Source organism: Aphelocoma coerulescens, chromosome 28, assembly GCF_041296385.1.
Source record: "Aphelocoma coerulescens isolate FSJ_1873_10779 chromosome 28, UR_Acoe_1.0, whole genome shotgun sequence".
Taxonomy (NCBI): domain Eukaryota; kingdom Metazoa; phylum Chordata; class Aves; order Passeriformes; family Corvidae; genus Aphelocoma; species Aphelocoma coerulescens.
Genome location: NC_091041.1, coordinates 2,618,011 through 2,630,797, shown reverse-complemented (window position 1 = coordinate 2,630,797; position 12,787 = coordinate 2,618,011). Strand labels below are relative to the sequence as shown.

At 46.8% G+C, this 12,787-nt stretch overlaps 1 protein-coding gene across 1 annotated transcript in view; it reads left to right on the top strand.

The window, feature by feature from the left end:
* The window catches only part of AP3D1 (adaptor related protein complex 3 subunit delta 1), a 41,859-nt gene extending 30,870 nt beyond the window's left edge, over positions 1-10,989 (top strand). The window contains exons 20-32 of the mRNA XM_068996819.1: positions 2-201; positions 859-932; positions 3,202-3,412; positions 4,639-4,701; positions 5,324-5,425; positions 6,157-6,306; positions 6,430-6,477; positions 6,824-7,013; positions 8,053-8,141; positions 9,133-9,218; positions 9,554-9,675; positions 10,404-10,483; positions 10,639-10,989. Coding sequence (XP_068852920.1) covers positions 2-201; positions 859-932; positions 3,202-3,412; positions 4,639-4,701; positions 5,324-5,425; positions 6,157-6,306; positions 6,430-6,477; positions 6,824-7,013; positions 8,053-8,141; positions 9,133-9,218; positions 9,554-9,675; positions 10,404-10,483; positions 10,639-10,734 — 1,511 coding nt within the window. The 3' untranslated portion in view covers positions 10,735-10,989. The remainder of the gene's footprint in view (position 1; positions 202-858; positions 933-3,201; positions 3,413-4,638; positions 4,702-5,323; positions 5,426-6,156; positions 6,307-6,429; positions 6,478-6,823; positions 7,014-8,052; positions 8,142-9,132; positions 9,219-9,553; positions 9,676-10,403; positions 10,484-10,638) is intronic.
* Positions 10,990-12,787: the final 1,798 nt, after the last annotated feature.

The following is a 12,787-nucleotide window of genomic DNA, read 5'->3' as shown; positions in this document are numbered from 1 at the left end:
GGAATGCCCATGTCAGACCAGTATGTGAAACTGGAAGAAGAGAGAAGGCATAAACAGAAACTGGAGAAAGACAAGAAAAAGAAAAAACAGAAAAAGGAGAAGAGAGGGAAGCACCATCGCCACAACTCCCTGCACACAGAGAGTGAGGAGGACATTGCTCCAGCTCACCACGTCGACATCATCACAGAGGAGATGCCAGAGGTCAGTTCTGTGCTTGGGGTCTGGGATTTATCTGTGTGCAGCTCTTGAGAGATTTTTGCCCCCACAACTGCAGCCAGTCTGTAGTGTGGCAGTTCCAGAGCTGTGGTGTCTTGCAGAGCTGTTTCACAAATGACTGAGATGATCCCAGGCTGTTCTTTGCAGGGAAAGAAATTACTGTCTTTTTTTCTCACAAAAAGACAAAAATTGCCACTGAAGCTATTAAAAAAAATCAAAACCAATGAAACAATGTTCATCTCTGCTGTAAAAGTAACACTGTCCAAATAGCATTTATTATGCTCTGCTGCTTCACTTTGACAGTAACTTGCTGTCTAGTCAGCAGCTTTGCAGCTGATGATAATTAATTGCAGATGCTAATGATGTCATCTGCATTTGTTTCTAAAATTTCCTTTAATCAAAACTGAACAGCAGCAATTCAAATCCTGCAGTTTATGAAGAAGGGGTTTCTGTCCTAAATTAATCTTGTAACTGGATGCTGCATTGAAGTGCATTGTTCCTGTAACTTACTGTGCCTGACTGCAGCTGGCCTGGTCCAGGCCTCACAGGCTCAAAAAATTTAATTTGGGTGGTGTTAAGCTTGAGTTTGAAGATTGCCAGTGGTTTGTTTCCTCAGTGGACGTCTCTTTATCTGTCCTGCAGAATGCTTTGCCCAGTGATGAAGATGATAAAGATCCCAATGATCCCTATAAGGCACTTGACATAGATCTGGATAAGTAAGTGGCAGTTCTGTGTGTGAGTTCACTGAGTTGGTAACGGGAATGCCTGAGGGCAGGGCTGGGACTGAGCAGGCGAAGGCACTACAGGCCATAAGGGGAAAAGGCTGAAGTCTCTCCCCATGGTTTGGCTGAAACCTCAGGTGCTCATCCAGCTTGGGCTCCCTCTGCAGCTTGGATGATGAAATCTCAACTCCTGAGTATGGGAGAGGTTTGGGAAGGGCAGGGGAGTCATTAGATGTGGTGTGACTGAGGGAGTCTGGAAGCACAGGCAGTGTCCCTGGATCAGGTGTGGGTTACTCTGAGGTTTGGGTATCCCACTGTCTCTGCCATGACCTGTGTTGGCACTGAGTGTGACCTGTGTCCATCTGTCCCCCTCAGAACCTCTGTGTTCACGGCAAGCCTGTGTTGTGATCACTGACCAGTAACACCCAGGCTGTCCCACCCCATTGCCCTGTGGCCCTTCAGTGTGGTCCCACTGTTGTAAAGTGTTGTTCTGACATGACTGAGTGAGCTGCACGTCCCACCTGGGACCAGGCTGGTCCCCACCCAGCTGCTGGGGCTGTTCCAGTGGCAGCACCTCGAGCCCCTGCATCCACATGACCATGAGCACTGGGCTGTTCAGTATTGCACATGGAGATTGGTTTGGATTTTTTTTTTAGTTGCTGTTTTACGAAATCACCATGCTAAAAAATAATTGCTGATTTATGGTCCAGGGATGCCTCCTGTAAAGTTTGGAAAACTGTGCAGGCCCATGTGGCTCTGTGTAGGATCTCTGCCTTCCTCTGATACTTGAGAGTTTGTGCCTTTCTTTGTAGTTCTAAATTTATAGGGCTTTGGCCCCTCAGTACCTTGTGAAAAAGTGTTATAGCACTTTTTAAAAGTAAACAAAACAATTTTTCTGAAAAACTTCCTTTTTTCATGAGCCAGTCGAAGTCTGCAGGGACAAATATGTAAAAGGAAATTAATTTCTGACTGTAGCCCCTGGATTTGCACCGTGATCCTCACCAGCATTGGGCACACCCAGCAGAGCAGGTCCTAGGTGCTCCAGGAGGCATCCAGGCCTGTTGGATTGTTCCATCCATTCCCTCCCCTGTGCCATGAGTGCTGTGCTCTCCTGTCATGGTTTCTCATGTCTGTGTCCTCTCTCTTTCCTTCTGTGCTTGCACTGCTCTGTCTGTCACGCTCACACGCAGTCTGGTTTCAGGGAAGCCTTCCAGGTAAGAATATCTCCTCAGTGTTGACCTTTGTCAGGTTGGTTGATTTTGGACAGTGTAAGTCCTTGAAGGGTGGTGGAACTGTTGAAATCAGTGACCCTCGTGTTTATGTGAGTCTGTTTTGTCACTGGCTTTCAGCACCAATGCTGTTCCAGTACAGGTGTATCTGAAATAGTAAAAGATGAGGCCTGTTTGCTGTTCAATCTTCCATTAGTGTGTCTGAAAGGGAAAAATTAATTGGTTCTGGTTCTTAATGCGATATAAGCAAAAACACTGAGGCAGTTGAGGCCATTAGAAATCTTCCTGAACTGGTGTTTCAGGTGCAAACCTGAAAATTAACATTAAATAAAAGCTAAGAAATAGAAAAAGATGCAGTTGGTGAAATTCTTGCTGATTTTTGAAAATGTTTGACAAGAATGAGAGAAATTTTTGTGTTGGCTTTTTTTCCCCAAGTAGTGGATTTAGGATACAGTGTAAATATGAACTGCTATTGGTGCTTTCTGGAAGCAGGTGTCTGAAGTTACATTTAACTTCTAAAATGTGATAGTAGAGTAGAAATTCATAGTGCAGACTTCCAAAATAAAAATTATTTAGAATAATTCCCAGTTGGAGCGACCTGTTCATCAAGAACAACAAACCCCACACCCTTCAAGGGCTGTTGAAGCCATGCTGGCATTCCACTGCTCGAATTTCCACTCTGTTGGAAATGCTGTTCCACATCCTTGCTTTTCCTTGGAGAGGGATTCCATGGAAACACAGCATAACCCTACATGGAGCTGTTCTTCTGTGGGTGTTACTCAGCCTGCAAGCCTCTAGCTGGCACCTCTAAGGGTTAAACAGCAAGACCTTGGCTCTCAGTCACCTTCCAGTTGTTTCCTCTGACTCCTGACCCACAAGGGCAATATCTGCAGTTGCATAAATAAACTCCAGGTACAGAGCTGATTTCAGGTTTGGGGGCCCAGCTCCCTAAAAACAAAGCACACCTTGTCTTGGACAGCTCATCTGGCTGAGGGAGGCTGTTTGCAGGGACTAATGGGCTCCTTCTTTTCAAGACCCTTAGCAGACAGCGAGAAGCTGCCAGTGCAGAGACACAGGAATGTTGAGACCCTGAAGTCACCAGACTCAGAAGTTCCCCTAGTAGAGAAGAAGAGCAAGAAACCCAAAAAGAAGGAAAAGAAACATAAAGAAAAAGAGAGAGATAAAGGAAAGAAGAAAGAGAAAGAGAAAAAGGTGGTACAAGAGGAGGAGGAAGAAGGAAAAAAGGTAATTCTCCAAGACTTGTGTTATTTTAGCTACTGCTGTTATTTATTGCTGAGTTCAGTTTGTTGCTTAGGAACAGTCACATTTGACAGTTCAAACAGCTGAATGCATTCAACCTTTATTTCCTTAAATTTTTACAACTGTAGCAGCAGGTATTTAAAGATTTCTGTTAATAAAAATAACATTTACTTACCCTCATAAGTTAGCAGAATTCAGCTTACTGCAGCCTACACAGCAGATCTGCCAGAGCTCACATGAAAGCTGAGTTCGCTGATATTTTGTCTGTTCTCCAAATGGGGAACTCCTTAGCAAAATATCTGCAACTCATGTTGTGAGTGTCATTTGTTCTGCTTCCTGTCTCCCATGTACTTCAGAACCTTTCAGTTATAAACCCTGCCAGTAGCTGTCAGTTACTCTCAGGATTTGAAGTGTCCTCCTGTTAACCCCCCTGCAGAGCTGCACCCTCCCTCTGCACTGCACCCCTTGGAATGCCTGGGATACCCTGGTGGGGGGGTGCTGGGCAGCTGCTGGCAGCTGGGCCTGGCTTTAGAAGTGCTCAAAGACTAAAGTGAAGCTTCTTGGTGTGTTTGCTCCTAAATGTGTCACAGCATCTGTGCATGAGGAGCATTCTGGAGTGCTACATTGCCATGGGAACTTAAGGTTTTGATTTAATTGTTGTAGAGTCACAGAATCCCAGAATGGTTTGGCTTGAAAGGGACCTCAGAGCCCATCCAGTGCCACCCCTGCCATGGGCAGGGACACCTCCCACTGTCCCAGGCTGCTCCAAGCCCCAATGTCCAGCCTGGCCTTGGGCACTGCCAGGGATCCAGGGGCAGCCCCAGCTGCTCTGGGCACCCTGTGCCAGGGCCTGCCCACCCTGCCAGGGAACAATTCCTTCCCAATCTCCCATCCAGCCCTGCCCTCTGGCACTGGGAAGCCATTCCCTGGGTCCTGGCCCTCCAGGCCTTGTCCCCAGTCCCTCTGCAGCTCTCCTGGAGCCCCTTTAGGCCCTGCAAGGGGCTCTGAGCTCTCCCTGGAGCCTTCTCCTCTCCAGGTGAGCACCCCCAGCTCTCCCAGTCTTTCCTCATAGGACAGATGTTCCAGCCCTGTGATCTTTATGTTTTGGTTTTCTTTTGTTGTTGTTGTTGGGAGGGGTTGGTTTTTTTATTTGATTTTTAAGAAAGATATGAAGCTAATGATAATGGTGGTTTTTTTCTCCTAAAATTCAGGGGGAAGACTTGGATTTCTGGCTCTCCACTGCTCCACCAGCTGCTCCCACTCCCCAGCCACAGGTAGGAATCCTCCCCCATCAGAGGAAACTTCTCTGGGTATTTATTGCCTGCAGGCTGTGCAGGAGTGCTGTGTCATGCTGCAGCACAGAGGGGGAACATCAGCTTCATCTCCTCAACTTCCTGCTGGGGAGCAGGGATAGTGTGTCTGTCCCGTTCATAGAAACTGTAGTGGAAGACTTGAGGCTCATTCTGTGCAGATCAAGAAATAGAAATACAGATGCAGCTCCAGGCTTGGTTGATTTTGTTATTGATGAGTTTAATGTAACACAGTTGTATGGCTTTATTTCCCAGTATGAGATAGACTCTAGCAGCATTAATAGACATGAGAGACAGAGTGTGAAAGAAAAATTCTCATGAATTTTGATGGGAAATTCGAGAGGAAGAGACAAGGAATATAAGGGGATGGATTCCTTGGAGGAAATCTTTTGAATCGTGTCCTCAGGTGATCTTATTTGCTGGGTTTCAGAGGCATAAAATGAAAGCCTTGATACCATGTAAGCCTGGTGTTGTTCGTGGAATAGCAGTTGTGAGGAGTTGTCACTGTTGAGTTTCTTCTGCTGTGGGATTGGGTTGTTCCAGCTGCTTTCCATCAGTGTCATCATCCTTCTGCTCATCTCCTCAGAGCGAGCCTGGAATGGGCACTGCTGTGGTGGCTGAACCTCAAGAGGTAAAAAAAGAAGAAAGGGAAGAGCAAGATGAGGAGGAGGAGGAGGATGAAGGAAAGGTAAGTGGGTTAAATTAAGAGGAAATTGCCTCCAGTTGCACCAGGAGAGGTTTAGATGAAAAGATTGGAAAAGATTGTCAGGCTTTGGAACAGGCTGCCCTGGGCAGTGGTGAAGTCACTGTCTCTGAAAGTGTTAAAAAAACCTGTGGATGTGGCACTTGAGGACATGGTTTTGAGGTGGTGCTGGGCTGATGGTTGGACCTGATGATCTTAAAGATCTTTTCCAACCTTCACAATTCTCTGGTTCTATGAAGTTGCTGTCACCCTTCAGCCCTATGCTCCTGCTGCCTCAAATTCCTTAAAAAGCAGCACACAGCAATTACCAACAGCATCTGTTCAGTGCAGTGACCACCTGCAAATGTTGCATCCTTGAGGAGCTATAAACACCTCATGGTGAGGGGTTTGGTTGTTCCTGAGCCAAGGACAGGTCCCAGTTAAAGCTGAGCTTCCAAACAGTTGAAGAGATTGAGCCTTGTGCTGTTCCCAGGCTGCTTTGGGATAAGGTATTGGCAGCTGGTGCAGAGCAGGGTTTACTGGGACTCCACACGCAATTACTTTTGGGATTTAAGGAATGGTAGTTCTGTTTTGGGTTCTGCAGTAAAGGGAAACTTTGCTCAGTCCAGGAAGTGCAGAGAGTGAGAGTCTAGAGTTGGAAGTGTGGTAAAGGGATCATGGCTAGAAATCGAGGGTTTCTTTAAGGGTTTGTTGTAGTTTCTTGTTCTTCTTGGTAGAAATCCTCCAAGCATAAGAAGAAAAAGCACAAGAAAGAGAAAGAAGAGAAATCAAAGGATAAAAAGAAATCCAAAAAGAAGAGCCATCATGGCGAGGAGGAGCCCCCAGAGTCAGTGCAGAATGGGACACTAGAGGATGAGCCACTACCGGTGAGTAGCTGTGCCCAGGCCTGGGGATAAGGCAGAGCTCAGCTGGTTGGGAGGGAGGACAGTGATGGTCCTTTTCAGAGCCATCAGTTCTAGTGTGACTGGGATTTCTCGCTTGTTTTTCAGCCCATGTCCAGTTATCGCCTTCTTGCTGAGAACCCGTACATTAAAATGGTGAGTTTGGGGTGTTCTGTTCCAAATGTTGTCTCTCTGTGTTCCCTAAGAGAGGGGGTACCCTGGGGATGGTGTAGTGACTTTACAGAGCCATCACATAACTTAGGAACTGTTGATATCCCAGGGGGTAGAACTGTAACCAAGCTCCATTTCCTTTCCTTTGGGTGTCCCACTTTTAATTTCTAAGTTGATATTTTCCCAGTCCTTAGCTGATCATCAGTGTGTTTTCATAATCCTCTAGCTACACCAAATTACCTCCCTTTTGAACCTGGTTTTATCCCCATGCTGCATTTTGTTCCTTGAAGTTTCTGACTCTTTCCTGTGACATTTTTCCCTTCATTTGCAGACCTATGATATTCAAGGAAACCTCCAGAATGACAGCCAAGTTACTGTGTCTGTTATCTTTGAGAACAAAAGCACTAGCTTCCTTAAGAGCATGGAACTGAATGTCCTGGACTCTCTCAACACTAAAATGCTCCGACCGGAAGGATCATCAGTACACGATGGGATACCTGTGCCCTTCCAGCTCCCCCCTGGTATGCACAGCTTTGCACAGGGCTCTCGGCGTGTGGCTGGCCCTGCACTGCCCTCCTGTGGGAAGAGCTGCTTGAACTTCTTGCTGTTTTCCAGAAAAACATCTCTGGGTGTTCCTGGGCTTTCCCACAGTTCCTTGGAGAAGATAAGCCTTCTCCCAAGTATTGCTGTAATGCAGGTGGTTCTGCACAGCAAGAGCAAAGCTTTAATCTAGGGCTGGGAGTCCAGATGTCTGAGTTCCTTTTCCAGGTGCCTGCAGGCTGGCACACCTTTGACTACGGGAATCCAAAATTCATTATATGTTTGCTGTGAGATTTAAAATGAAACAAGGTGATAGGTTTGTGAAGAGTTAGAATCCACTCTGGATTTATTCTGGAGCTCTTGTCCTGCTGTTTGAGTGGCAGAGGCCTTATGCAGTGAAGGTTTGTGATGTGTAAGGAGGGGAGCTGAGCCCTCCAGAAGTATTAAGCACAGAAATGAAGGATAATGGTTTTGTACAGAGCACAGTAGTACAGCCAGATCAGTGAACCTTCCCTGAATTTCACTTCACCAAGGAGTTAATTTGAATCCTGAAACAGCTCACAGAGGGCTGCAGTGGCCTCAGGGTGCATTTCAATCCCCCATGAAAAGCAGTGGGGTATTTGATTTGGTTTTAAATCTGTATAAGGCAGTTCTTAACAGACTTGTAGATTAAAAGGAAAACATAGAAACATTAGAATTCAAATTAGCTCTGAAAGCTACTCTGAAATGTTTATGATATAATTTCCAGTTATCCAAATAGTTAAATATGTGACACTGTGACACTTTGCCCAGGCACTTGCTCAATAACCTCCACCAAATCCCAGCTCTCGTTGCTGCTTCTGAGAGACCCAAGTGCTGTAACACTGTTGACTCACCACAGCAATTGTGTGTAGAACTCTCTTCCAACTCAAAGAACTTGGTTCAAAAATAGTCTGCACATACGTCAGTTTATTCTAGTCATTACTTAGATCTGAAAACCATGTTGTGACCTGACTTTTCCCTCTCCTCTCTTCACACTAGGAATCTCTAATGAAGCCCAGTTTGTGTTTACACTTCAGAGTATTGTTATGGCTCAGAAGTTAAAAGGAACACTGTCCTTTATAGTCAAAGTAAGTGCAGCTCTCAACTGCCTCTGCTTCCCTTGGAACTGCGTCAGGGAGCTGGACTCGGGTGGGAAGCTCTGCTCTCGAGCTTTTTTTTAGGCATCATTTCATCCCTGCTGCACCAGCCCATTCTGTGAGGAACATTTTCACATGACATCTTGTGCAAAGAGTGCCCCCCATCCTGCGTAAGCACGTCCTAGATTGTCATTCCTGGCAGTGTGTGAGCAAGGCAGCCTGAACATGTGCCACATTGTCAGCTAGAAAATCACACTGAGCTGCTGGGGAGGGGAGGGATGGAACCAGGCTCTGCTCCTTCTGATTTCAGTTTTCCAGGGACTGGTTGGACACTGCAGCCTGGTACAAGGCTGGAAAACAAAAATAAGAATTAGATGCAGTTATTAAGAGTGCAAACCCAGACCAAGAGCGAGGTCAGTGGAAGGCATTGTTTAGCAAGTATTGAGCTGGATAGGACTGTGTGGGTTTCTGATGTTGTTTCAGTACAGTTATTGATGAAAGAGCTGCATGAACAGCTCAAAGGAAATGAGTGGAGACAGTTGTGGCTACTCCTGAGTCAGCCATTATCTCTATTTTAAGGGTTTCTTAAAAATAGCTTGCTAGTCCTATTTTTGTACCTAAGAATCTGGGAACTATTAATTTATTATTTTGCTCAGGAAATAACAAGCTGTAAAACCACATCTCCAAGTGTTAATTTAAACTCAGTCTACTCAGTTGATTTCAGTAGAGTGCTGGCAGAGCTGCAGCCCATTGTGTCCCTTACCTGTTCGAGGTGTACGTATCAACCCAGCTGCCCAAATCTTTGAGTGGGCAGATGTTGTGGTGGGATTGTTCTCAGACTGATCCTTCAGGCCTGGCTAGGCTGTTTCAGAGGGAACTGAGCCCCAAGCTCCTGGTTGGTGCCTGTGTGCTGGGTGGGGGTGGCTCCTCCTCTTGCTGCCCCAGGGCTCCCACTCACCTCCTCTCCTTTGCCCCGTTGCAGAATGATGAAGGTTCAACCCATGAAAAACTAGATTTCAAATTGCACTTCAGTTGCGCTTCATACTTGATCACGACACCTTGCTACAGGTGAGTGCCTGTGCTGTCCCTGGCAGGCTGAGCTCTGCCTGCTCCTGAGGGCTTGGTCTCTGTGAGGGGTGAATGTTCAAATATGTCCAGTGACCTATTTCAAGTGGTTCTACAGAAAGAGCTCTGTGCCCTGTGGGCTGGCAGAGGCAGCTCTGGTTGAGGGCACAAGCTGCTCCAGTGGACTCTGGAGTGTGGTTTCTGTATTTGCTGTAAACCCATTTTCCTAGAGCTTGGTAGCACTTAAGCCTCTGTACCCTGACGTGCTTCGTAGGGCTGATGGGACAGATTTCACTTGCATTTCTAATAAAACATTGGCTTTCCTTCCTGTTCTGCAGTGATGCTTTTGCCAAGCTCCTAGAGTCTGGAGATCTGCACATGAGTTCTATTAAAGTAGATGGAATTAGCATTTCTTTTCAACATCTACTGGCAAAGATCTGTTTTCATCATCATTTTTCAGGTGAGTCTTCCTTGATGCAGAACCTTCTGCAGAATTCCATATTCTAAAATCTCTGCTGTGCTTGGTGAGCACAACACTCCATGGGCTCAGCAATCACAGGAGCAGCTGATATCCAGATTAAATACATTTGGGAGAGTTTTCTCCAGTTTTGCAACACTCAAAGCATGCAGTGTTCTTCGAAATGAATTCTCCTTGTGTCCCTGTGGAATTCCTGCAGCCCAGTGAGGCATGTGACAGGTATCATGGGAGCAGCTGGTGGGGAGTTCAAGCTGTAACTGTTCTCTGGAGGGGTGGGTTTGATGTGCAGGGCTTCAGCCTCCTTCCCCAGTGCTTCATGTCAGCGAGGGAGAGCCCCAGCTATTCAGGTTTGGGTTTATTAATTAAAACACAAGCACTGGCTGAAGCAAAACAACCAGCTGTTTCATCATGCTCTGGTGTTTGCATTAGACATTGCCTCACTGGAAGTATTTCTGGGGAAGAAATCTACATTCTGAGCAGTGTTTTTGCCACAGAACATTTGTGGCTTAGGAGACAAATGACTCACCTCATTATTGTGAAATGTCCCAGAGAGAAGCCAGGAGGAGCCAGGCACATCTTAACCCTGACTTCCTCCTCCCCTCTGTAGAAGCCTCTGTTCCTCGAGGCCAGGCAGAGCAGTGGCTGCTCTCGGGAAGCAAGGCTTGAATTAGAATTGAATTGAATTAAATGAAGTTGCTGTTTCTCTGCAGTTGTGGAACGCGTTGATTCGTGTGCATCCATGTACAGCCGTTCTATCCAAGGCCATCACGTCTGCCTACTGGTAAAAAAGGTGAGAGCATTGTAACCCCTGAGAGAAGCTAAACCTGGAGCCTTCCCTGCCTTCCTCTGCTTCTTTCCAGTCCCTGAGCTTGACTTGGAACAACTTTATCCCCACTTGGAAGAGGAGCTAATGGATTTTTTTTCTTTTTTTTTTTCCTTTCCAAGGGAGAGAACTCTGTATCCATAGATGGGAAATGTAATGATTCTACCCTGCTTAGCAACTTGTTGGATGAGATGAAAGAGACATTGTCCAAGTGCTGAATATTCCTTATAAAATACTCCAACGACAAGAACCACACCCAACGTGTAAAGACGAGCAGACCCAAGTGTTAAGTTTCTCCCTCGTACGCATGTACTACCCTGGGGCACGTGCTTTCAGTTAACTCCACCATTGGTTGCAGTTTAGACATTTTAAGGCTGTATGTTACCTTTTTATTTTCAGAACTTTTTACAAACTGTGGTGTTAACCCTTTCTAGCCCAAAGAGATCCTGGTGACATGACTGGAGGAGGGAGGGGAGGAGGGAGGGAGGGAGGGGCGGGCACTATTTATTCAGCAGCTCATGATGATCCCATGACCTTCATCTGCGTGGGATGGGGACTGAGCAGGACTTTATCAACAGTAGCACAGTTTGTTGCTTGTGCTTATGCCAGGGAAGGTTGACTTAATCCTTAGCCATGAAATATGTCTTCAGGGCTGCTGTAGTTGATGTATATTTCTAGCAGAGGCTGGTGCTGGACCAGAAGGCCTCTTTTTTTGATTTTTTTTTTTTTATATATATATGATTTATTATTATTATTATCTCAAGATCTATTGTGATCAGCATATAAACATCTTCCATCTCCTTGAGCTAATCCAAAGGAGCCCTGTGAGAACTGGGATGTTTGAGTTTCTGTTTATAGTAGTTGCCTTGAGCCTTAACCTTCTTTTAGTGACAGCTGGAAGAGTCGAGTGTGGAAGCATGAAACGGGCTGAAAGTGTTACTGTTTGGGTCTGTGCTCCCCTCGACTGCCCCACACATGGAGTCTGTCAGGCCTCTCCCCTTTGAGCTGTCTCTGCTGATGTGTTTCAAGAGTCCACTTCAATTTCACATTCCTGAACAGTTAAGCTGTAGCAAGAAACTGGAAATCCAAAGGGGTCTGTTCCTGCTTTTTTATCCTTCCGCTCACCAGCTGAGGTTGGCCATTACCAGGTTAGAGAAACAGCAATGGGTGCAGCCCCTTGTGTGCAGCTACATGTCCTCCCTCTGTGCTCTGAAACCAGCAGGGTCATTCTGTCTCAGTGTCCCCTCAGTGTCCCTCGGCCCTGCCCTTGCAGTGAGAGCAGATTTGGCAGCACAAGTGCCCCTGGGTCCCTGTGGCAGAGCCCTCCCTGCCAGGGTGCAGGAGAGAGGGATGGCCTGGGAGCCCCTCTCCCTGCCAGGGTGCAGGAGGGGAAGTGGGTGAGGAGCCCCTGTCCCAAATGCAGGAAGGAGGAGGGATGAGGATCCCCTTTCCCTGCCAGAGTGCAGGAGAGAGGGGTCACAAGGAGCTGCTCTCCCTCCCCCGGGGTGCAGGATGGGGAGGGGGCTGAGGAGCTGCAGATTTGGGACTGTAGCAGTTGCTTTAGAGGGAAGAAGGGAGGGTCTGGGAAGTGAAGCCCATTCTGCACTGTTGGAATCTTGTGGAGTCACTGACAGGACAGGGATGTCCTGGTGTCCTGCAGAGATGCTCCGTGGATGTCCCTCTCCAACATCCCTTGTTTTCAACTTCTTTTTTATTCCCCCCACTCCATTTCTTTCCTGGCCGTTCCACACCCAGCAAGCAAAACTCCGTGGAACGGTTTTGCTTTGAGGCACAAGTCAGGAGCAGTTGGCTGCTCCAAAAAGGTGCCCAGGGAGGAGCTGGCTGGGTCTGCACGTCTCCAGCACCACCACCACTCCTAAAACACTGACCCCCTACGCAGGGAGCAGGATGAAGCGTTGATCTTATCCCTTGGGTGATGTCCTGTACTTTACGCGTGTCTTGTGCTCTTTACACTCTTCCCACAGGAGGTATTTTGGCAAAGGCTCTGCTCTGGTGCTCTGGGTTCCTTGCCAGGCCCAGCTCCGTGTCCGACCGTGCTGCCAGGACGTGGAGGGTTTGGTTTTGGTCAGCCTCCCTTGGTTAGCCAGTTGTGTATTAGAAACTGAACATATTAAAATTGTCTTAAAGGATAATGTTCCTCAATTAGTGTTTGGGTTTTTTAATTCATGGATGAAAACTGTCACTTTAGCATGTAGAGTCTCTTACAGAATCCTGTGCAGTGATTCTAGAATTTTGAAACTGTATGATGTG